Source organism: Emys orbicularis, chromosome 7, assembly GCF_028017835.1.
Source record: "Emys orbicularis isolate rEmyOrb1 chromosome 7, rEmyOrb1.hap1, whole genome shotgun sequence".
Classification (NCBI taxonomy): Eukaryota; Metazoa; Chordata; order Testudines; family Emydidae; genus Emys; species Emys orbicularis.
Window position 1 is genome coordinate 97,660,009 of NC_088689.1, and position 23,423 is coordinate 97,683,431.

At 62.0% G+C, this 23,423-nt stretch overlaps 2 protein-coding genes across 2 annotated transcripts; both read left to right on the forward strand.

Annotated features, from left to right (window-relative positions):
- Nucleotides 1-1,689: 1,689 nt before the first annotated feature.
- On the forward strand, nucleotides 1,690-5,772 carry INTS5 (integrator complex subunit 5). Its single transcript, XM_065408490.1, has 2 exons — nucleotides 1,690-1,772; nucleotides 2,973-5,772. Exons 1-2 carry the CDS (start codon nucleotides 1,690-1,692, stop codon nucleotides 5,770-5,772), a joined length of 2,883 nt encoding a protein of 960 aa, XP_065264562.1.
- A 1,836-nt stretch (nucleotides 5,773-7,608) lies between these two features.
- Nucleotides 7,609-22,410, forward strand: GANAB (glucosidase II alpha subunit). Its single transcript, XM_065407103.1, has 25 exons — nucleotides 7,609-7,630; nucleotides 9,420-9,521; nucleotides 9,870-9,978; nucleotides 11,201-11,328; nucleotides 11,546-11,725; nucleotides 12,314-12,379; nucleotides 13,602-13,701; nucleotides 13,993-14,086; nucleotides 14,547-14,643; nucleotides 14,831-15,011; nucleotides 15,233-15,386; nucleotides 15,758-15,993; nucleotides 16,584-16,710; nucleotides 16,864-16,943; nucleotides 17,112-17,255; nucleotides 17,693-17,789; nucleotides 18,551-18,652; nucleotides 18,998-19,241; nucleotides 19,566-19,630; nucleotides 19,745-19,821; nucleotides 19,921-19,995; nucleotides 20,209-20,322; nucleotides 20,399-20,511; nucleotides 20,809-20,909; nucleotides 21,062-22,410. Exons 1-25 carry the CDS (start codon nucleotides 7,617-7,619, stop codon nucleotides 21,169-21,171), a joined length of 2,910 nt encoding a protein of 969 aa, XP_065263175.1. The 5' UTR covers nucleotides 7,609-7,616; the 3' UTR covers nucleotides 21,172-22,410.
- Nucleotides 22,411-23,423: the final 1,013 nt, after the last annotated feature.

Sequence of the window (23,423 nt, forward strand, 5' to 3'; positions counted from 1 at the left end):
GGGAGGGGCTTTTTTGGTAATGAATAGTCTCCTTCTGCTTGGCCTTTAGGAGATAGGAACTGAGCTGGGCTAGGTGGGTCTCAGGGCAGTGGTTGTGGTGGGTCATTCCCCTTCAGGTGGAGCATCGGGAGGGCTCCTTCTGGGGCAGGGGCTGACTGTGCTGCGAGTGTCTGTAGGGAAGCTCACAGTTGTCTTAGTACAGCCATGACCAGGTGCAGCAGGGAGCCTGTTCCCTTTATTGGCTGAACACCCAGGGAACCTTCTCCAGCCCCGGTTAGCAATAAGCAGACTCAGGGAACATGCTGAATTTCATGCTGGCATGATGGTTTCCTTGGCAGGAGGGAATGCTGCCCAGATGCAGAGGGATCCCTTCAGAGCATACACTAAGGGGTGAGGGGTCAGGAGGAACTGTGGGAAGAGGTCAAGGAAGCTCCTACCTTACAGCTACTGCTGGACTGCACAGTCTGTATGAGGTGGTAGGGGTGCGTGACTGAAGCTGGATATCACACCTGGGGTAAAGAGGGGCCAGATGTATTATTATTGCCACTAACAGCATCAAACTGGGTCAGGGCAGTGCCAAGATGTTCCCCTCTAAGCCTACAGGCAGGATTGCCCAGTGGGCGCAACATGCTATGCATTATCTAAATCAACAGGGATCTTGCTGCTGGAGACAAGAGACTGGGGGATCACTACTGGTGCATGAATGAGGCAGGACGCTGGCCTGAAGGGGCCACATCAGCCAGCTCAGAACCCCAGCCCTGCTCCTGCTTTCATTAGTCACTGACAAGGCTTCTATGGGTGGCAGGGGGATAGGTAGAGCCCTGTGCAGATACAAAAATTTGGATCCACAAAGATGGCAAACAATACAACCACATCCATGGATGCAGATATCTCTGGATCTAAAGCAGATATCTGCAGATTTGCCGGGCTCTAGGGATAGGCATGTGCTTTATTGTCCCAATTGGGAGGGCAGGTCCTTTAGCAATGCTGTCCTGAGGGGACTTGGGGTGGGAGAGACCTACAGTGGCTGTCCCAGCACTGGGGGTTTGCAGTGGCTGGAGGGAGGTAGTGCTATCTTGGGGATCCAGGCTGTCCCTCAGTTCTAGCCTTGCTGCCAGACCTAGCACTAGTGTTTGGTACAAACCGTAACAAACCCTCCTGTGCTAGGGAATGGGGGAAGACACCCAAAAGTGAAACCTTTTCGCATGGGAACCCAACAAGGCTTAGATGCCCCCAGCCTAGATTTCTGCTCAGTCTCCATCCCAGATCAAATCCACCTGCCCCAGGTAAGATATCTCTCTCTCTTTCTCTCCAGACCAGACCCTCAACTCACCACCAACCTCACAGCCTCCCCACAATTCAGAAGGTGGCAAATCTCCAGTGCAGGACCCACCATCCAAGCCCCCAAATCCCCCCAGCTGAGCATCTCCCCGTAGCCTGGCCCTCAGCTCAGCACCCAACCCGTCAGCCAGATTCCCAAATCCATTCTCTAGTGAGACACCCCATCTAGCCCATTTCCACCAACCTTGCGCCCTCCCTGGCCTGATCATCATCTCCCCAACGTACCGGGGCAGGAACCTTCATATCGGGCACCGGGTGCGGGAGGGGCCGTTTCGCTGTGACACCGTCCCTCAGTGCGCAGGCGCGGAGCGAGCCTGAGTGCTGGCACCGGGACCCCCCCGGCCCGGGATGTCAGCGCTGTGCGATCCCCCGGGGGCGGCGCCGCCAGGGCCGCCCCAGAACCCGGCCCACGGGGCCCACCCGCCGCTCAGGTACCGGGAGCCCCCAAGCAGACCTCCGCTGGGAACCCCCGAGGCCTTGAGCCCCACAGCCCCTCCCCCCGGGCAGGGACCTCTCACTGGGAACCCCAGGAACAGGGATGCCCCATAGGGAAACCTCCAGAGCTACAACCCCTCCCACAGGGACCCTGCCTTCCCTGGCAAAGCCCCCCACAGGGAACTCTCGTCTGGGGTCTTGAACCTATCAACCTTCCTCCTTCCCCACACCCCTCCCTGACCAGATCCCACCTCCCAGGAACAGGAACCCTTTCCCTCCAGCTGCCCAGCAGGAAATCCCCACTGCCCCCTTCACCTGGAGCCCCATAATCCCCACCTCTACCCTGGGAATTTGATCCCCAGCCAGAGTCCCCAGGACCCCTCTGCTGTTTGGCAGGGACCTCCCAAGCAGGAAATTCCCCTTTCTCCAGGTTTTGTAGGCCCACAACCCATCTGACCAGGCTATCCAACTGCCCCAGCTAGGTACCTCCCTACCAGGTAGGGACTGATCACAGTCCCTTCCTGAAATCCCCTTCTTCTCTAAGTCCTGGAGCCCCATGACAGCTTTATAGGTCTGCTCTCTCCTGAGTCATCAGGTGCTGCTTGATGTTGGGGGAGCAAGGTTTAAAGCCCAGCCCCAGTGCGTTGTAGGATACCATCCATGTTATAATAGACTTCCTAATGCATGAGAAAGGGAACTGCAGGCTGGCGACCCCTTCATAGGATGAATGACTGGCGGCCACTCCAGAATCCTTGGGCCTGCTCTCCCTCTTCCCCTCCCCCCCCCCCAGTGCAGTGGACCCCCCCCCCCCATCTCTCCAGGTGCTAAAACCACGTGGGAGTGAATTTTGTGGTCCCGCATCTTGTGCTCCAGAGCTCAGAATCCTTCTGGGATGTCAGGCTGCTGTCTAGATACGTATATATTCTCCATCTCTGCAATATTTCGGTGCCTCACGCTCACTCATCCCTATGGCACCCTTTCCATCCCCACTGTAGCCAGGAACAGAATCCAGGTGCCCTGGTTCTGAGTCAAGTGCCCTACCCACTAGATAGCCCCCCCACACGCCCCCCGATAGCATGAGAGCTGGTGATGAGGATGATGGTGAGGAGACTTGGGATCCAGGCTTCAGGGGAGGTTGGAACATACATCCCTGCTTGCAGCCTGATGCTATCTGTGCTTCCCCCTCTTGTTCACAGTTCCCAGGAGCTGGCCCAGGAGATCAAAGCCTTCCTGAGCGGTGTGGACCCTGTGCATGGTAACAAGCTGACCATCAAGGAACATGCCCGCTGTGCCATCCTGCTGCTGCGCAGCCTGCCACCTGCGCGCAGCGCCGTGCTGGACCATCTGCGCAATGTCTTCGATGAGTATGTCTGCACCTACCTGTTGGAGCTGGAGAGCAGTGAGGGAGGGCTGGGTGCCAGGCGGGCTCAGGGGCCCAACCTGGACGACGTTGTGCAAGAGATCCAGAATGTGCTGTCTGAGTTTGTCCGCATGAACCCCAAGGCCTGGGCACCTGTGGTCTCAGCCTGGTCCATAGACCTGATGGGGCAGCTGAGCAGCAAGTACGCAGGGCGGCATGGTGTGCCCCACGCCTCCAGCCTCAATGAGCTGCTGCAGCTGTGGATGTCGTGCAAGGCCACTCGGACGCTGATGGACATCTACACCCAGTGCCTGTCCTCCATGATCAGCACCTGCCCCGATGCCTGTGTGGATGCCCTGCTGGACACCTCAGTGCAGCATTCTCCGCACTTCGACTGGGTGGTGGCTCACATTGGCTCCTCTTTCCCCAACACCATCATCAGCCGCGTCCTCTCCTGCGGCCTCAAGGACTTCTGCGTCCACGGGGCAGCCCCTGTCGACCTGCTCTTCCCCACTGCCGCTGACAAGCGGGTGCCCAAGATTGCCTCGGTGGTGGGCATCCTGGGCCACCTGGCCTCGCGCCACTCAGACAGCATCAAGCAGGAGCTGCTGCGGATGTTCCACGAGAGCCTGGGCCCCATGCGTGACCAGCAGCAGAAAGCTACAGTGCCCTTCCTGCTGCAGCTGGCCGTCATGTCGCCCATGCTGCTGGGGACTATCTCCTCTGAACTGGTGGACTCTCTCAAGCCGAGCGTACTGAGCCAGCTGCACCAGCACTTCGCTGCACTGCCCCGCGAGGACTTGGAGAACATGGTGAGCATTGTAGTGCATCTCATCTGCCAGACGTCAGCAGGGGCCTACCGTATCCTGCAGTTCCTGGTCAACACGGCCATGCCGGCCTCGGTCATCACCACACCAGGGCTGGCCGTCCATGACAGCGTGCGCGAGGCCTGTGACCGCATCATCCAGCTGTTGCTGCTCAACCTGCAGAAGCTGGTGTACAACCGGGGCTCGGCCAGCCTGGGGGACGCCCCGCCCCGGGCTGTGCCCTTCCTGGATGAGCTGAAGGGCCATGTGCGGGAGCTGTGCGTGGAGACGCTGCGGCTAGAGCGCAAGCGCTTCCTGTGGCAGCATCAGCTGCTGGGGCTCCTCTCAGTCTACTGCACCCCCAGCTGCACCACTGACGCCCTCTTCTACTTGCTGACGCTGTCCCGGAGCCAGGAGGAACTGGGCCTGGCCACGCAGCTCTATGCTGTGCTGAGCTCCTGCATGAGCGACCTGCTGCCAGCCACTGTCAAGAAGTGCGTGTGCCAGATCCACATGGGGGGGCTGTCGGAGCAGCACATGGTGCAGCTGTTCCACAACCTGGCCCTGATTGTGCAGTGGGAGGGGGAGGGCCCTGCCTCCATGAGCGCCCAGCTAGGGGCTGTCCTCTCTCTGCACCTCTACGACCTCGGGCAGCTGCTGCTGCATCGCAATCCTGAAGTGGCTGAGGCTGCCTCCCTGCTGCTTTCCGTCTGTCCCTTGCCCCGGGCCATCCGGCCGGCTCACTTGCTTGTCATCATCCGTTCAGCTGTGCACCAATTCTTCCTGGTGCTGCACCGCCAGTGCCCCACGGGCATCAGCTACAGCACCCGGCTGCTCTCCCGTCTTAGTGGGGCCTCTCCAGCTGCCATGAAGGCCATCCTGCAGCAACTGGTGGAGGGATCCCTGCACCCAGGGAATGCTGAGCTCTTTGGAGGCCTGGCCGAGCTGCCTGCTGGGGATGATGCCAGCCTGGAAGGCACCAGGATCTCCCTGTTGGACATCAACCGGCGCTTCACGACTGCCGTCAACTTCTCTGGCAGTGTGTGGTCAGTATTCCATGCCGGGGTGATTGGGCGCGGGCTGAAGCCACCCCAGCCCGCCCGGCGGCAGGAGCCTGAAGAGATTGTGCACAATGTCCAGAACTTCCTGAGCCTGCTGCTGCGCTGCTGCCGGGGCGGGCGCTACGGTGCGCCTGAACCCCCGGCCCACACAGCGGCTGTCAACCCCGAGGCAGCCAAGGCAGTGGCTGTGGTGCTGGTGGAGAGCGTCTGCCCCGATGTCACCAACAGCGAGCTGGGCTGGCCGCCCGAGGAGCACACCCGCAGCACGGTGGAGCGCGACATCCAGATCTGCCGGCGCTTCCGTGACAACCCGCTGCTCTTCCAGCTGCTGCGGCTGGTGGCAGCCGGCCCCCCAGCCCTGTGCTACTGCTCCGTGCTGTTGCGTGGCCTGCTAGCCACCCTCATGGCCCACTGGGAGGCCTCACGTCACGGTGACACCACCAGCTCACCGTGGCACCTGCACGCCTCCTGCGCCCTGGTGGCCTGCATGGCCGAGGGCTCCCTGCTGCCGCCAGTGCTTGGCAACATGCACGAGATCTTCCACCAGCTGGCACCCTTCGAGGTGCATCTGCTGCTGCTGAGCGTCTGGGACTACGTGCGGGACAACAGCCCCCTGCCCCAGAAGTTCACCTTCCAGGCCGATAAGGGGCTCTTCTTCCGCGACTTCTCCCGTGACTGTGACGTTGGGAAGTACCTCTGCGTGCTGCACAGTGTGCTGCACAAGAATATCGACCGCCTGGGGCTGCTGTCAGGGCGCTTCCAGACCTAGCGCTGCCCCCCATCCTAGGACAGTCCTGGACTCCTCCCACGGCACAGCCACCCCTGCCATCTCAGGACAGTCCCAGACTTAGCTCCTGCCTCACTCCTAAGACACTGCAGTGGCTGCTTGAGTGGGGGGGGATGGGACATTTGACTCTCTCTTTTTTTTTTTTTTTTAATCAATTAAGAGTAACTGTAAAATTCTCCCAGGGGTCAGTGAGGGGGTCACGGCACCTCCCACACAGTCCTTGGAGCTGCAGGCAGGAGCTGGTGCAGCTGGCACTGGGGAAACTCCACCCCCTTGTCAGTTTCTCTCAGGGACTGGGAGCTTTAGTTTCTGGTTCCAAGGGGCTTGATGGCCCAGGTTTCGGCTGCCCTGGGGTAGTGAAGGGCCCTGGGCCACCCACAGTGAGGCACTGAGCATGCTCAGCAGGTCCCAAGGCCCCATCAGCTCACTGCAAGTGCTCCCAGGCTCCTGGGCTCTTGTCTCCCCACCCCTTGTGGGGGAATTACAGCAGGGCCACAAGGTCATGTCTCTGCCCTGGGACCCAGCTAGAGAAACTGGCTGGGGGTGGGAAGTGGGGGATGCAGATGTGTTCAGTACTTCTGTTCCAGCCCACCTTCTCTCCCCACTCCCTGGTGCTGCTGAGCTGGGCCTGAGTGGATTCTGCTGTGGACAAGGGGGTCTCAACAGAGGGTAGTCACCCAGGGGCCAAAACCAGCCTCCACCTCCATCTACCACTGTTGGATTGGCTCTGCTGTGGTTAGCAGGGGCAGCCTGGCTCAATCATCCTCCGGGCCACCATCTCTCTATTGTCATGGCCGGCAACCACATCCTGCTTTGGGATCAATGGAACAGGAATTGTCTGAAGACTCCAGCTATTCAGGGGGACAAAGGGGTGCCACATCCCACACAGCTCAATCTGCTGTCGCCTTTTCCAATTCCTTCTCCTTTTCAAAATAAAGACTGAGAAGGGACTGTTGCCCCTGCAGTTGGTGTTGGGGGGTGGGGGTAAGGCCCCAGGACCTGCAGCTTGGGGGTTGAGGAAGTTATAGCAGAGGAGTGGAGGCATGTTGGGGGCCTTTGTGTTTGAGAGAGGTGTGCACATGGACTTGGTGTGAGTGGGTTGGGGTTGTGAGTGGATGTGTTGCCAGCAGAAGATGGGGTGGGGTGGGGGGCAGGATGCCTGGGTTCCATTCCCAGCTCTGCCTCGCACTGGCTGTGTGATCGCAGGGGTGAGGGGGGGTAGGTATGTGGTGGGGGACTGTGTGCGCGTGTGGCAGCGGAAGCCCCCTCCTCCCGCGATGATTGAGCCAGATCTGTTTCCTGCCTCTGAGCTGAGCCCCCGTGTGTCTGGGTCACGGGGGAGCGGTAACTTCTGCCCCAGCTGCCTGTTCGGTCCCCCTCAGCATTGCTGGGCCCCCTGGAGCTGGAGGCTCTGTCTCCACGAGGGTGACCCTGCGGAAGTGTCAGCACCCCCAGTTGGCCACGCGCTGCCCGAGCTCAGGAGCCGGGCCGGCGCTGCGCGGCCCCACAGCGCTCAGGCAGGACTGAGCAGAGCCGGGATCCTTCGCCAGGGCAGGGGACCCCTGGGCGTGGGCAGCAGCCGCTGGGCGTCACCTTGGCCTGGGGCCTGGAACATCCGGGCTGTAGCACAGGGACCTCCCGGAACAGAACGGGACCCGGGCGTCCGGGACCGACGCCATTAATATTCATGACTGGGGCGGGGCCTGTACAAATAATTCAGCAACGAGGCTGGCGGGCGGGCGGGGGAGGGGCTCAGGCCGCGCCGGGCCAATGGGGAACCGAGCCGTGCTGGCGGGGGCGGTGTGCGGGGTCAGGCTCGATCCAAGATGGCGTCGGAGAGGTGAGAGTGGGGGCCGGCGGGGGAACCGGTACCCAGAACCCCCCGGGGCAGGAACCCGCCCCCGCTAGGGCCCCGAATCCCAATCGAGTCCGGCCCCGGCCCTGGGCCCCCCGAGACCATCCCCGACCCAGGCCCCCCAAATACCAGCCCCTTCCCCGGCCCAGGGCCCCCAAATACCAGCCCCTTCCCCGGCCCAGGGCCCCCCGCCAGATACCAGCCTCTTCCCCAGCACCCCCTGTTCCGCCCCCACCCTAGAGCCCCCAATACCAGCCCCTTCCCCTCCCTAAGCACCCTCCTCTCGGTTCCTGTCCCAGCCCAACTACCCTCTACTTGGCCACCCCCAGAGACCCCCAAATACCAGCCCCTTCCCACACGTGCTCTGTGCTCAGCCCCCAGAAACCCTCCCTCAGATATTAGCTCTCCCCCCCCCAGCTCCCCCCAATACCAGCACCCCCAACCAAAGCTCAGGCTGCCCCGTAGACTCCAGCTCTGGTCCATCCACTGGGGTCCAGCCAGAACCTGCTAACTGCACCCAGGGCAGCTGGTTCAGAGCCTGGGCTGGCAGTGCCCTGGGGCTGTCCGCTACCTTCTGCTCCCTTGTCTCCTGGGGGGGGGGGGGTGAGGGGCTTTCAAGCTCCTGAAAATCCCCCTCCTCTCCCCCCCCCCCCCCGAGCCACTTCTGCCTTTTGCACCGACAGCTGCCCTAAAATCCCCTGTCCCAGTGGATGCTGGGGGCCAGCTCTGGCAGGGAGGGACTGTAGGGGGAGCAGCCCTGGGAGTGGAGGTCTGGGGGCGTTGTTCCCCTCCCCAGGATAATGGGAGGCATTGGCCCTGGTGGCAGGGGGCTTGATATTAGGACTCCAGGGGTGTAGTGGGGCCAGGTAGGAAGGAACGGGTAGGCTCGTGTGGCCAGAGCCCTTCCCTGAGCCCTACCTGTGCCAGTGCCCCTCAGTCCTGTCCTGCCCTGCAGCCCCTGCTGTCCCAGCACTGGGCTCCCCATGCACAGTTCTGCTGGGGCCCTTTAGTCCAGACCCGCAGCTCTGGGATTTGCCCTGGTGCAGGGGGGAAGAGTTCATGCTCTAACAGGGTGGCTGGCTGGCACCGAGTAGCAAGCCCCATTCACATGGTGCTGCATGGCCCTGCGGCCTGTGTCGCAAGCGCTTCCTGCAGGAAGGTGCCCTTTGCTCCGTGCCAGCATGAAGGGACCCTGTCCTTCGCCTCCTACCCCTGCTGCATCAGGAGCTGCCCCTGCGAGGGTGACTGCCAGGTAGAACCTCTCCCAGTGCCCCTTGCCTGCATCTCGGAGGGGCCCGTGGGGCAGAGGGACCCAATAGCAGGTCCTTTAATGAGTCCCATGGCTCATCTGGCTCACCTGAGGCTTCTGCCCTGGGAAGTAGGGAAATGGGCTTCTCACAAGAGTCTGGCAGGATGAGGGGGTCTGCCAGCTATATTTGCCCTGTCCTGAGTGCAAGTGCTGGAGGTGGATGCCCCTAGGGCAGGACCTGTGCTGAACTGCCCCCTGCGACCCATGTTGCCCATGTAAGGGGGGCAGTGCTGTCTCTCCTCTCCTGGCACTGGAGTTAACTCTGATGCTGATGCATTAATTCCCCCCCAAGTCCCATCCCCCTCCACACACACACTGGCATTAACCCTAGCAAGGGGCCAATGCTGTCCCTGACGCAGGGCAGGTGCTGGGTACCCTGAAACCAGTGCTGCCCCCTCTGGGAAACCATGTGCTGGGCTGGGCATTCCCCAGAGCTCGCCTCTTCTGACCCCGGCTCTCTTCCAGGCTAGGGATGGCAGCTCTCGCCTGGATGGCCTTTTGCCTCGCTGCTGCCTTTGCTGTGGACAGGAGCAACTTCAAGACATGTGAGCAGAGCTCCTTCTGCAAGTGAGTAGCAGGGCAGGGGCTTAGGGCTGAACAAAGCAAAGGGGGAACAGCGAGGGCAGGCAGCAGGAGTGGAGGGGACCGGCTGGGAGGATCATGGCCCCCAGATGGGACCAGGAGCTGCTGCTCTCTCTGGCCACTCCCCCTTGCACTGGTAGTGGGTTTCCGTGGGGGGTGGGCTGTTGTGCAGCTCCCAGCCTGGATTTTCCTCCCAGCTCTCCCCAGGGCAGGGAGCAGAGATACAAACAAGCTGCGCTGCTGTTGGGATCTGGAGAGCAGGGAGCCAGGCTGAGCTGCTCCCCTGGAGGCTGCACCTGGCGCTGGCTGCTCTAACCCTCCCCCTGTCCCCAGGCGTCAGAGGAGCGTGAAGCCCGGGAGCTCCCCTTACCGGGCACTGCTGGAGTCGCTCCAATTCAGCCAGGACTCCATGAAACTGCAGCTTGTCAACGAAGTGAATAAGGTGAGGGGGGCCCAGTTCGGGGTGGGGGCTCAAAAGGCCTGTGGCTAAGCTAGGGCCCAGCCCTGAGATGCAGGTCCTGGGTCTGATGAGAGCAGAGGCTGGGTGGGAGTCAGGATTTCTTGGCGGTGGTGGCGGCGTCGCACTGGAAGCTGTTCTGGTACTGTTCAGCAGCAGTGGCAATATTGTAGTCGAGCCGTAAGGGGGCCTGGTCCCTGAGCCTCCATGCTGCTGGGGGACCCGCTCACCCACGATGAGCGGCATGTTGCGTGCATAGTCCTGCTGGACTTCGCAAAGCTCCAGAGCGAGTGGCAGCGTCTAGTGCAGCCAGCAGAGGTACATGACCCTCACCCTCCGGGGCAGGGGCTCGACAGCTCCTTCTCTGGCCAGGTCACATGAGCCACTGCATCTGGGCAGCTCAGCTCTGGGGCCAGGGTGTGTGTGTGGGGGGGGTGTCTGTGTGCCCTGGAGTGAGCAGGACGCAATGTGGGTGAGTCCTGGGGGGATGGCATTAGAGCTGGAGACTAAAGGCTGCCGAGGCCACAACTGGTTACTGAGCAGGGACTGGGGTGGCCGGATGAGCTGCGGTGGAGAGGTTGGCAGGAACCTTGTTGGAAAGGACTCAAGCAGGGTAACCCTAGAGCAGCCCAGGGCACGCAGCCAGACCTCTCTGGAGTCGCTGGTATGTCCCTCAATTCAGTTCCCTCCGATCCGCATGGGTTTGGCACCCCCCCCCCCACACACACACACATAAATGTGTGTGTGTCTGGGTAGGTTGTTTTTAATCTGGACACATCACTTCGGATAACCTGCCAGTCCTCAGCCAGGCCTGGTTTAGCCATTCAGAATACAACTAAAATGTGAATTCATTTAATAATTCTTGTGTAAGAAAATCAGTATTTTATTGGCGTTACAGCACCTTCAGATTTAGGACTAACTACTGCTCCTGGGTTCTGTCTCCAGCTCTGGGAGAGATGTGGGGCCTAATGAGGCAAGGGGACTGGGAACTAGGACTCCTGGGTTCTATTCCCAGTGCTGGGAGGGGAGTGGGAGCCAGTGGGTTGGAGCAGGAGGGCTGGGGCCAGGATGATGCACGACTCCCCAGCTCTTCAAAGCGATTCCTAGGGTTCCCTCTGGCCAGGGAGACTGGCGTGTCCCCTGGTGGAGGATGCTGGGGGAGGGGAGGCCTTGGGACTGGTGTGAGGCTGACACTAATTCTCCCCAGGTCCCACTCCTGCTGGAGCTGTACGGGCTGCAGGGGAACATGACGCGCATCAAGATTAATGAGCTGAGCCCGTTGCGCCCACGCTATGAGGTGCCTGATGTGCTGGTGCACGACCCACCCACCACCTGGTAAGAGGCCTTGCAGGGAGCGGGACCCCCTTTGCTGTGCTTGGGGGAGTTGTGGGGCTAACAGCGGGGGACCCTTGGGCCTGCTCTTCCAGCTGTGCTCCCTGAGTAAGCAGATGAGGGGGGATGGGCAGGGGGTCCCCCATGGCTCTGGCCCTGCAGGCTAGCTGTGTCCCCCGTCCATATCTCTGCCCTCCATCCCCTCTCTGCTGCCCCCCAGGCTGGCGGTGACGGGCCGGGACGAGAACAGTGTGGAGCTCTCATTGGGCGACTCTGGACACAAGCTGATCCTGACAGGGAAGCCGTTCCGCATGGACCTGCTGCAGGGGCGGGAGCTGGTGCTGAGCGTCAACCCCCGAGGGCTGCTGCACTTTGAGCACCTGCGGCATCGGAAGGACTCGTGAGTACCGGGGGGAGGGGAGCTCTGGGCCTGTCCAGCCCGTAGCCCTGGCAGCTGTGAGTGCCTCCCTGCAGGTGGGGCTGTGTCCCTGAGAGCCACCAGGGTTCTGATCCCTGAGGGGGGACCAGCTTCCATTCAGCTTAGTGCACTCAGTCCAAGCCTCTCCCGGCAGGGGGCATATAGGGGGCTGGGCCAGTGCGGTGGCTGCAGGGAGAGCTCCCAGCTACTCCAGCCCTGGCCTCTCCCAGCAGGGGAGCGCTGTAGTGAGGCAGCATCCATGTTCAAGCTGTTGATGAACAGCCCAAACCCCTCGATTTCTTCTCTGTGGAGTCCATGGTTGGGGGCTGGTTCCAAGGCTGGTCGCTGGGGGGCTGCAGGGGGCAGGGGCTGGGACCCAGCCCCTTGCTGTGACTCTGTTAGGAGGCACAGCTGGGAGGGGGAGCAGTCCCTGCTGCATCTATTGTGCTCCTGGGGGCGCAGGGCCTGGTGAGGGGCAGGTGAAGGGGGGGCGGGGATCTCTCTGTCTGGAATTCCATGCACTGACTCTCGCTGTTTCTGTTTTGTTGGTTGTGCCTCCCCCGGCCCCAGTTTCTCGGATAAAGTTAGTAGCTCGGTCGGTAGCTTGTGGGATAAGATCAAGAGCCTTTTCTATAGGTAAATCCACAGCTTCTGCTACTGTCTCTGACCCCCACAACCCGCCCGTAGCCGGGGGCTGTAGTAGTACAGCTGGGGAGCCCTGGGACCAATCCCTTCTTCCTCCCCCCGTGTCCAGATTTGGGGAGCCCTGGGGCTGATCCTCCCCCCTCCTCTAGTCCCAGGGGGATGGTGTTCACCCCCTGCCTCATTGTCGGGGGGGGGGGGGGGTTGCTCCCTCTGAGCACTCCCCAGACCCTCAGTGACTTAATCCCTGCCCCAGTGGCAGGCTGTGCCAGGCAGGCAGGACACACACAGGGAGGGAGCCGGCAGGTGCATGGGACCCCCTAGCTGCTCAGGGCAGGGGCCTGCCTGGGCAGCCACCTGCAGGAGCTAGGGGAGGGTAACATGGGGGCTCTGTGGACTTGGACAGGTAGAATCTGTTTGTGGATTGTTTCCTCCCAGGGGGGTAGGTTGGGGAGGGGCTTTGTCCCCCTGGGGGCCAGGCAGGGCAGGGGGGTGAGCCAGGGAGGGGCTGTGTCTCCTGGGGAAGGAAGGAATGGGGATCAGGTGGGGAGAGGGGCCGTGCCCTGCCCCAGGGGCCATGCAGGGGGAGTGGCTGTATCCGGGGGGTGGTGGTGGCAGGGACAGGTGAGCCCAGCCCTGCCCCCCTCAGACTGAATCCAATCTTCCAATGAATGCTGTCAGGGAAGGAGCTGCCCTGGGGCTGGGAGACACCTGGCACTGTCCCCTCCCTCACAGTGGTATTGTAGCCCCAATCTGAGACTCTCTGAACCCCCTTTACACCGGTCTCCGCCCCAGCCCTCTAGCTCCATAGGACCCTGCTGGTGGCGGGATGCTTGCTCTCCCTTTGGGCGATGAGACCTGCCCCCGAGTATGTTAGCATGGGGGACCCAGCCCCCTGGACTGTGGAGCGTTGGGGTGGGGGCAGCACCCTCCCTGGCATAGAGGGAAGGCTCTGCCCAGAGGGAGAGAGTCAGGTCAGGGCACTCCCTGCAGAGTCTGGGTGCATCTGGGCTGGGCTGTCCCCTCTCGCCCCCCGTCCCCGCTAACCTGGTGCCAGCCTGTGCGTGAGTGATTCCTGCTTTTAGAGACTAACGGTGCCTGCCTGCCCTGGAGATGCAGCTGTGCCCAGCTTGGGGCGTCATCCCTGGCGCTGCCGTGCCCTGGTGGTGCCCAGGGCAGGTGCTGAGCCGGCTCTTCTTCCCTCTGCCTCTTTCAGGGAGGAGCCAAAGGAGTCAGCCCCGGAGGGCGGGGCAGCCGAGGAGGAGACCAAGCCAGCTCTGCCTGGGGACCAGGAGTCCAGTGAGAAGAGCACAAAGGTGTGTGAGAGAGAAGGGGACTCGTGTGGAGCAGGGGGTGGGGGCCCTGTGCAGAGACTCAGGTGGCTGTGGTTGGGAGGACTTGTATGGCGGAGGGGGTAGAGCCTCTGTGGGAGGGGGTAGCTGAGCAGTAACTGGGTGCAAAGGCACGTAGAGGACTTGCCTACCGTGCCCCGTGCATGTGGAGGCTGGCCTGCTCCTCCAGAAGGGTGCCCCGTGGGTGTGAATGGGAGCTTGGGGGAACCCATACTCATCCCTGCAGCTCCTCTGTCTAACTTCCATCCCTCTCAGTCAGAGGAGGTGTCGGACGGGCCGGACCGGGCTGACGATGAGCTGGGTTCCTGGGAAGAGACGTTCAAGACCCACACGGACAGCAAGCCCAATGGTGAGAGCCATCCTGACCCCACCGTGTGGGGCTAGATGGGCCAATTACTCTGATCTGGAGTGTGGGGGTTACTGAGCTAGACGGGCCAATTGCTCTGATCGGGGGGTGGGGGGTATTACTGGGCTAGATGGGCCCATTGGTCTGACCAAGGGGGGTGGGGGGGAGGGGGTTACTGGGTTAGACGGGCCCATTGCTCTGACCCGGAGCCAGGGGTTACTGGGCTGGACAGGCTCATTGGTTGGAGGAGACCAGTGCCCATGCCTACCTTGCCCCATAGAGCCTTTTGCTGTGGTGGCGCTGGCAGTGGGAGTGACGCTGGGCCCCAGCCTGTACAGCCAGCCTGGGGGCATCGTGCTGGGGCGAGGAGGTCCCTTTCTGGGCAGGGCCTGGCGGTGCCATGCTACCCCAGACCCCACGGGCTGCTGAGAGCTGCAGCGTTATCACGACCCCCTCATTCCAGGGCCGACCTCAGTGGGGCTGGATTTCTCGCTGCCTGGCTTTGAGCACGTCTATGGGATCCCGGAGCACGCCGACAACCTGCGCCTGCGCACCACTGAGTGAGGAGGGGGCCCGTTGGCGCTGCGGGGGGTTCTGTGCCTGTCTGGGCCCATGGGCGATGCAGGGGTGCTGCTCCTGTTGGGGCTGGGGGGAGGGGAGGCTGAGGGACTGTTGTGGGACGGGGTGCTGTTCCTCTCAGGGTTGGGGATGGGAGGGGCAGGGCAGTGACCTGATGTGTCCCCGCAGGGGGGGTGACCCGTACCGCCTCTACAACCTGGATGTATTCCAATATGAGCTGTACAACCCCATGGCACTGTATGGCTCCGTGCCGCTCCTGCTGGCCCACAACACCCAGCGCACCCTGGGCATCTTCTGGCTCAATGCCGCCGAGACCTGGGTGGACATCAGCTCCAACACAGCTGGCAAGGTATGGGGGCACTGGCTCCTGCTGGGCTGGCAGGGTGGGATTCAGAAATTGTCTCCTGGGGGGATAGTGTGTGTGTGGGTAGTTCCAAGCGGGGGGAAGGAAGCTGGTTCCAGTGGGGTACTGTGTGGGGGTGGGGGCTGGCTCTGGGTGGAGGGGTTGGAGGGGGACAGTGGGGGAGCGGGTACTCCCCTACCCCCCATTGCTGACGACTCCCCCTGCAGACACTGTTTGGGAAGATGCTGGATTACATGCAGGGAGGCGGCGAGACCCCCCAGACCGATGTGCGCTGGATGTCGGAGAGCGGCATCATCGATGTCTTTCTGCTGCTGGGGCCTGCGCCTACCGATGTCTTCAGGCAGTACACAGCCCTGACTGGTACAGGCCAGGTTGGGGGAGTTACCCAGCCCTGACGGGTATGGGTGGTGGGGAGAGGGGGATACAAGGCCCTGGTGGGTACAGGCCAGTGGGCGGGGGTATGTGGCCCTGATGGGTATAGGCCAGGGGGAGGGTTATGCGGCCCTGACTGGTACAGGAGGAGGGAAGAGTTTACGCGGCCCTGATGGGCCCAGAGAAGTGGGGATGGGGTTACGTGGCCCTGACGGGTCCGGGGGGGGGGGGGGGGAGGAGCTGCGTCAGGCCAGGCTGGGGGGTCTCTACACAGCCCTGTCAGGGGAGCTGGGTGCGAGGGAAAGGTGGCTCCATGGGGTGGGTGGGGCGCCCCATGTATTGGTTCCTATTTCCCCCAGGCACACAGGCCCTGCCCCCGCTCTTTGCCATGGCCTATCACCAGAGCCGCTGGAACTACAACGATGAGGAGGACGTGGCTGCCGTGGACGATGGCTTCGACACGCACGACATCCCCTGCGATGTCATCTGGCTGGACATTGAGCACACCGACGGCAAGCGCTACTTCACCTGGGACCCCAACAAGTTCTCCCAGCCCCGCAATATGCTGGGGCGCCTGGCCGCCAAGAGACGCAAAGTGAGAACCCCACCGGCGCCCGCCCCGACTTCTCTGGCACCCACCCACTGATCCCTCCCAAACCTGACTTCTCCGGCGCCTACTCCCCAACGCGCTCCCCCCTGACCCGACCCGACTTCTCTGGCGGCTGCCCACCAATGCCCCCCACACACCCGACTTCTCCGGCACCTGCCCACCAACGTCCCCCTGACCCTACCCTGCCGGCGCCTGCCCAGCAATGGCCCCTCCAACCCGACCCCACCGGCGCTCCCCCAACCCAACTTCCCTGTGCCCACCCAGCAAGGCGCCCGCCCCAACCCAACTTCTCTGGTGCCCACTCGCCAGCGCCCACCTGCACTCCCCGGTGCTACTTCACTGGGGACCTCAGTCGGTTCCCCCAGCCCTGCAGCGTCCTGGGCCAAGAGATAGAAGGGGAGATGTCCCCACCACCTCAAGCCACTGGGGTGGCTGCTGGCAGGAGGCCCTCTGTGAGGTCCCTGCAGGGGTACATGGCCATGAGCCCAGCCTGAATGGCAAGGAATGCCCTGCCCCGCCTGACCCCCCTTGGACTGTGGGGGTGCCCGGTTCAAGTCTCTGGCCCCTCCCCCCAGATGGTGTCCATTGTGGACCCGCACATCAAGGTGGACAGCGGGTACCGGGTCCACAACGAGATCCGCTCCCGTGGCTTCTATGTCAAGACCAAGGACGGCAGCGACTATGAAGGCTGGTGCTGGCCAGGTGAGCTGGGGATGCTGTTAGGATGGGGGACAGGGCTGTGGCCCGGGACAGGGTGGGGGTGGGGCTGGCCAGGAGGGGGTGCCTGGCAGAGTGCTAGGCATGGAGCCCCTAGGGTGTCACTAATCCTCCCAATTCTTCCCCCCCCCCCCCCAGGCTCGTCTGGCTACCCCGACTTCACCAACCCTGAGATGCGTGCCTGGTGGGCCAGCATGTTCTCCTATGACCAATACGAGGTAGGATGGAAGTGGGGCCATGGGCAGGGAGTGGAGCCATGGGGTGAGCTGTCCCCACACTCAAGTTGGGGGTCCAGCATTGGGCTGTCCCTTGACTCAGCAGTTTTTCCCAGGTGGGGCAGGAGGACTGGGGTGCTGCCTGTGTCTTATTGCCCCCCCGTCCCCCAGGCCTCCATGGAGAACTTGTACATTTGGAACGACATGAATGAACCATCCGTGTTCAACGGCCCCGAGGTGACCATGTACAAAGACGCCCTGCACGAGGGCGGCTGGGAGCACCGCGACCTGCACAACCTCTACGGCTTCTACGTGGTGAGGGGGCGGGGAGCACTTGGGGGGCACTGCCACCTGCACAACCTTCTACGTGGTGAGGGGGTGGGAGACCCGGGGGGGACACTGCCACCTGCACGACCTTCTGTGTGGCGAGGGGGTCCTGGGGGGGCACTGCCACCTGCACAACTTTCTACATGGTGTGGGGAGGCACCAGGAGTGTTGGGAGCTCAAGAGCCTGTGTGGGGAGGGTTGGCCCATGGCTCAGGGGGATGGGGAAGTCACCCCCATGGTGAGATCCCAATGAGGGGGGTTCCCAGTGCGGGAAGAGTGTCACTCACCTGGGGTTGGGGATTGCAAGCCCATGGTAGGCTCCCAGGGGGATGGGGTTTCCCTAAGGAGGGGGGAGGTCCCAGTTGGGGAAAGGTGTTGGCAGACTCTGCCCGTCACCCTCACAGGGTCTCTTTTCCCTCCGGCAGCAAATGGCGACAGCACAGGGACTGGAGCGGCGCTCGGGGGGCCTTGAGCGCCCCTTCGTGCTGAGCCGTGCCTTCTTTGCCGGCTCCCAGCGCTACGGTGAGTGGGTGGGGGGCACTCTGACCCCCGGCGCCCTTGCGGGGGTGGGTAGTGAAGAGGTTGTGATGGTTTTCAGGGGACCCAGGACTGAGACTGTGAGGTAGGATAACGGAGACAAAAGGGTCCCACACAAACCAGAAGCAGCACCCACTTTCTTGAGACACGTCGCAGGCTGATCTCCTGGCGAAAGCCCTTTCGCTCACCCTGAATATCCTTTGCAGCCTTTCAGCCAAGGCTGGTTGTGATCATTTTCATGAATGTGATTGCACTGCCCAATTGCTTCCTACATGCAGGAGAAAGGGGGGGCTTCTTGCCACCTTTTATCCCCAAATTTCCTTGTCTGTCCCCAGGGTCACTCCATGGCAGTGTGCCACCTCCCTGTTGATTTCACATCCCTCCCCCCTCTTGACTTCATATGCAATTGGGGCTTCTGCAGCGTTGGTTTACAGTGCTCCATTTACATGCTGCCCAAGAGCGAGGTGAATGCACACCTGGTATGGTGGAAAGCTGTTGGGCAGCTCTGCCTGGGTACCGCCTGGCAGACGGCGTGGTCAGTATCCACAGGTACCTCACGTCGTATCTCCATACGTTTCACACCAATAGCAATGACCAGTCTGAGCCTGGCTTTCATTTAAGACCTGGCACGAGTGTTTTTGGTGCACCAGACTGCACATCCCAGGGTCAGGGGAGTCTTGTAACCCCCTTGAGCACAGGGGACTGCTCTGTCCTTATTCCTTTCTCTGGCGCCCACCCCCTCACAGGCGCGGTGTGGACGGGAGACAACGCGGCCGAGTGGGACCACTTGAAGATCTCCATCCCCATGTGCCTGAGCCTGGCCCTGGCAGGCATCTCCTTCTGCGGTGGTGAGTGTGTGCATGGGGCAGGGCTGGCCTTGGCTGCTGGCCTTGGCTGCTCTCCTTCTAGGCTGTGGCTGAGGGCTAGGGGTTGGCAGGACAGGGAGGTGGGGGGCAGTTGGGGGGCAGACTGGTCACTCCTACCTTGGCATTGTCTCTCAGTGGATTGGGGGCCTGAGGGGCTTAGGGTCAGGCTTTCACCTCTGGTGCTGGGCGGAGCAGGGGGGGTGTTGGGGTCAGACTGGGCTCTTTCCACAGCCCCATCTCTTAGGGGGCAGGAGGAAGGTTGGTGGGGGACATTGGGGACTGGGGTCAGAGCAGGCACTCAACTTGGCCCTGTCTGTCCTGCTGCAGCTGATGTGGGTGGCTTTTTCAAGAGCCCGGATGCAGAGCTGCTGGTGCGCTGGTACCAGGTTGGCGCCTACCAGCCCTTCTACCGAGCCCATGCCCACCTGGACACTGTGCGGCGTGAGCCCTGGCTGTTTGGGGAGGAGAACAAGGCCCTGATCCGTGCTGCCGTCCGCCAGCGCTATGCCCTGCTGCCCTACTGGTACACAACCTTCTACCACAGCTACCGCTCTGGCCAGCCTGTCATGAGGTGAGCAGAGGTTGGAGGATAGAGATCTTGGGGCACAGGCATCGCTGGATAGTGCGGGAGCTCTTGGGCTGGGTAGTTGGGGGGCTCTAGGGGCAGGGACATGGCTGGGGGTGGAGTGGGAGCACCGCTGGAGAGGGCACCATTGGGGACAGTGTGGGACCTCTTGGGGTAAGGGCATGGCTGGGGATGGAGTTGGGGGATGCGTTGCTGGGTAATGGGGGTGGCTCGGGGCAGGGGCACTGCTCGTCACAGAGTGCAGGAGCTTGAGGGGTTCATGGGGGTCAGTGTCTGGTCCCCCCCCCCTCATGCCCTGCTCTGTTCCAGGCCGCTCTGGGTGGAGTACCCTGATGATGTCACCACCTTCAGCATTGATGACCAGTTCCTGATTGGTGAGTGCCCAGCCCATGGGGATCCCTGGCTGGGGGTAGGTACTGCCCTCCCCTTCTCTCCCCCTCCCACCCCATGTCCTAGCTGCTGCTGACCTTGCTGTGTCCTCCTCCCAGGTAATGCATTGCTGGTCCACCCGGTGACGGAGCAGGGAGCCCGTGGCGTGCAGGTCTACCTGCCTGGCAAAGGAGAGGTGAGGAGGGAGGTGGCTTGTGGTGGAAGGGCAGCGGGATGCTGAGAGCTATGGGGCACTGGCTGTTGGCATCCCCTGTAACTTCTCCTCTCTTGGCAGGTTTGGTATGATGTCCACTCGCACCAGAAGCACCATGCCCCCCAGACGCTTTATGTGCCTGTCATCATGAGCAGTGTGAGTCATGGAGGGGCATCCCCACTGGGGAATGGGACAGGGGGCCTTCATTTCTAGGGGGCTCTGGCTCTGATACAGCTCCAGGGTAGAGGGGTTGGCTGGCTCAGTGGGTGCGCAATGGGACACGGGGCCTTTCCCCTCCAGGGGCATGGCTTCGATCCAGCCCTGAGGGGCAGCCCTGGCTAGGGCCACTGACCACTCCTATCCCTGCAGATCCCTGCGTACCAGCGGGGCGGGAGCATTGTGCCACGGAAGGAGCGGGTACGCCGCTCATCAGACTGCATGTACCGTGACCCCTACACACTCTACGTGGCGCTCAGCCCCCAGGTGAGTGATGCAGGGCCCCAAGGTGTGGGTTTTCTGGTAACCCTGCCACTATTTACCAGCTTCTGTCTCCACACAGGGTACAGCAGAAGGAGATCTCTTCATTGATGATGGGCACACGTACAACTTCGAGAGCAAGGCCCAGTACCTGCACCGCCACTTCAGCTTTGCCAGCAACACTCTGACAGCCAGGTACCCACATGGTGCCGGCCTGTTACTGGTGCCGCGCCTCTCCTCCTCCTCTCCCCTCCAGCGCTGGGCTGCCACCCCACCCTGTCCCACCTTGATGCTGGTACCCATGCTGCACCAGCACAATGCTGACACCCCTCTTCCCAAATGGCACCAGCCCACAATTCCTCCCAGACTGCCAGGTAGCCTCCCTTCCCCCCCACATACAGTGCTGGCCTAGCAGTGCTGCCCACCCTGGACAGCCTGGCTCTGCCCCCTATCTGGCAGCTTCTGACCCCCAGGCTCTGTCCCCTTTTCTAGATCGGCAGATTCCAAAGGCGTCTTCGAGAGCCCAGCCTGGATTGAGCGGGTGGTGATCCTGGGAGCAGGGAAGCCAGCCGCCGTCTTCCTCAGACAGCCTGGTGAGTGGGGGCACAGGGCCAAGGGGCCTCTGGACTTCCTGGTCCAGTCATGGGGGATGGCAGTAAATGTCCTGTGGGGGTTGGGTCCAAGTTGTGGGGTGGGGGAGAGTGCTCCAGGGAACTCTCCTTTCTAATGGCCGCCCCTCCTGCAGGTATGGCCGATACACGCCTGGATTTCCAGCATGAGCCGGAGACCTCTGTCCTGACTCTCCGCAAACCTGGCGTCAACATCGGAGCCAATTGGAGCATCTCCCTGCGATAATGCCGTACCGCGGGGGTGGAGGGGGGGGCTTGGAGTGAAGGATGATGCTCCCCCACCCTCCCCCCAGCCTTCACAGGCAGGGTTGGGGCCTTGAGCCAGCAGTACCCCACTCCTCTCCCTGTATCTCAGGGCTGGTCTCCTCTGAGAAGGGCAGACAGGGGAGTTCTGACACCACCACCACCCCCAGCCCTCCAGTGTAGGGGTGGCAGGGAGGTGGGAGTGCCCAGCCCCTACCACCCTTATCTTTCTCTGAGCTGCTTCATAGACTAATTTCTAGCAATATTTGCTCCTGGTTCTGAATGACAAATCTTTGGGCTGGGAGCCAGGTTGGTGTGTTACTGTCCCACACCCCTTGCTGATCAGAGGCCCCTCCTAGTAGGGGTGGGAGCGGGAGCAGCTGCCCAGTCACCAAGTTCTCCAGAAACATTTAGGTGCCCCGGCACAAAAGTGGGACCAAACACTTTGGCTGGCCTGATCCTTTGACACCCCCCTTCCTGCCCTAGAAGGACTCACTACTTCTCTCTCACACACTTCTGGCTGCCCTTCCTCTATGGGTGGTGCCCCATCTAACTCAGCCTGTCCCCTAAGCAATGCTGCTGGACCAGAAGCAAATTTTGGAATGTGCAGGTGCAGGGAGCCTCCCTGTATCCCACCACTGGTGTGGGAGGGCACCCCCACCTTCCTGCAGCCCCTGCCCCCATCCCATGGTGGGGGGGAGGGGCAGGTGGTGTACTGCCCCTGCGCCTGGGAAGGGGAGGGTTCTGCTGTTTCAGGTATGGATGACAGCGACTCACTGTCGCTTGTATTTATAGTGGTGAGGGAGCAGATGGATCATGTGGGATTGGGGATCAGAATCCAGACTGTGGGCAAGGGGAAAAACTAGCTGCATCTTGGCTCACAGTGAGACCTAACGGTGCCTCTCAAGCTGCTAGGACTGGGCCCAAATGCAGCCTCGTCCCCTCTCCTGGCAGGAGAAGAGTGAGAGTGAGGGGTAATGGCGGGAGTATTCGTCCCTACGCCCTCCCTCGGCTCTTGCAATGTTGCTGCCTCTGTCCTGCCACTGTCCAGGTGTCTGTGGGGTAGCATTCCTCGCACAGAGGGGCAGAGCTGGCACTGGCATGTCTTTTTATTCCCACACTGCCTCCTCCCCCCAGATGGATGGACAGACAGAACCACAGGCGGCCTGGCCCTGCAGGGGGCGAAGCAATCATTGACTTCATGTTTTGATAAAAGATGAACAATAAAAAGAAAAAAAAGTGATGTTCTGGGCGTCTCTGCTGTGGCTGGGTGTGGTGGCTCAGAAACTGCAATTGTCCCAACTCTAGTTGGCCCTGGGCCTGATGGCTCTATCCCCCGCCACCCGTACCTCAGGGACCCTTCCTCCCCCTATCACCCCAGCTCTATCCCTCCTCCCCTGCCTCTGGCTGGTGCCTCAGGAACCCTTCCTCCCCCCATCACCCCAGCTCTATCCCCCCTCCCCTGCCTCTGGCTGGTGCCTCAGGAACCCTTCCTCCCCCCATCACCCCAGCTCTACCCCCCCTCCCCTGCCTCCGGCTGGAGCCTCAGGAACCCTTCCTCCCCCCCATCACCCCAGCTCTGCCCCCTGCTGGTGCCTCAGGAACCCCTCCCCCGCTATCATTCTGGCTCTGGCTACTCCTGGGATTGACAGCTCAGGACCCTTCTGTCACTGCTCCGGGGCTGGCAAAGGCCAGAGCCGCTGGCCATTCTCGCTGGCTGGGCGGTGCCTGTTCCCCTCCCGCGTGGGGCTCGGTCCACTCGGTGGAGAGGGACGCGGAGCCGCTTCTCTGTGGGGGCCGGTGATTGGCCGGGACTTAGAACCCAGGAGTCCGGGCTCCTGCAATAAGGACAGGAAGTGGGGGAGCTGCTGAAGAGATCGGACCGGAAGTGAGTTGCAGGGGGCGGAGGACGAAGGAGATCTACGGGACCCGGACCAGAGAGGGGGCCGGACCGGAAATGCCGGTGCCGGGTGCGGAGGAGGCTGCAGGGCGCTGAGACCCGCCTGCCGACCCGCTCCCCACCCCCCGGGGCCGGCGCGGTGAGTAACCAGCCGCGGTCTCCGTGGCAACGGCAGCACGTTCCCTCCCCCGCGGCGCGGTCTCCATAGCAACGATGGGACGTTCCTGCTCCAGTGGTGCGATCTCCCCGGGACGGTGCCGTGTCCCCTGTCCCCTCCCCACCCCTCTGGTGCGATCTCCCCGGGACGCCCCCCCCCATCCCCCTGGTGCGATCTC

Bases quoted from the DNA above. Each gene is read 5' to 3' on its own strand.
- GANAB (XM_065407103.1), top strand. The intron at 15,387-15,757 runs GTACAGGCCAGG...TATTTCCCCCAG, and splicing joins GCAGTACACAGCCCTGACTG to GCACACAGGCCCTGCCCCCG. The intron at 20,910-21,061 runs GTGAGTGGGGGC...CCCCTCCTGCAG, and splicing joins CGTCTTCCTCAGACAGCCTG to GTATGGCCGATACACGCCTG.
- INTS5 (XM_065408490.1), top strand. From the start codon at position 1,690: ATGTCAGCGCTGTGCGATCCCCCGGGGGCGGCGCCGCCAGGGCCGCCC. The intron at 1,773-2,972 runs GTACCGGGAGCC...TCTTGTTCACAG, and splicing joins GGGGCCCACCCGCCGCTCAG to TTCCCAGGAGCTGGCCCAGG.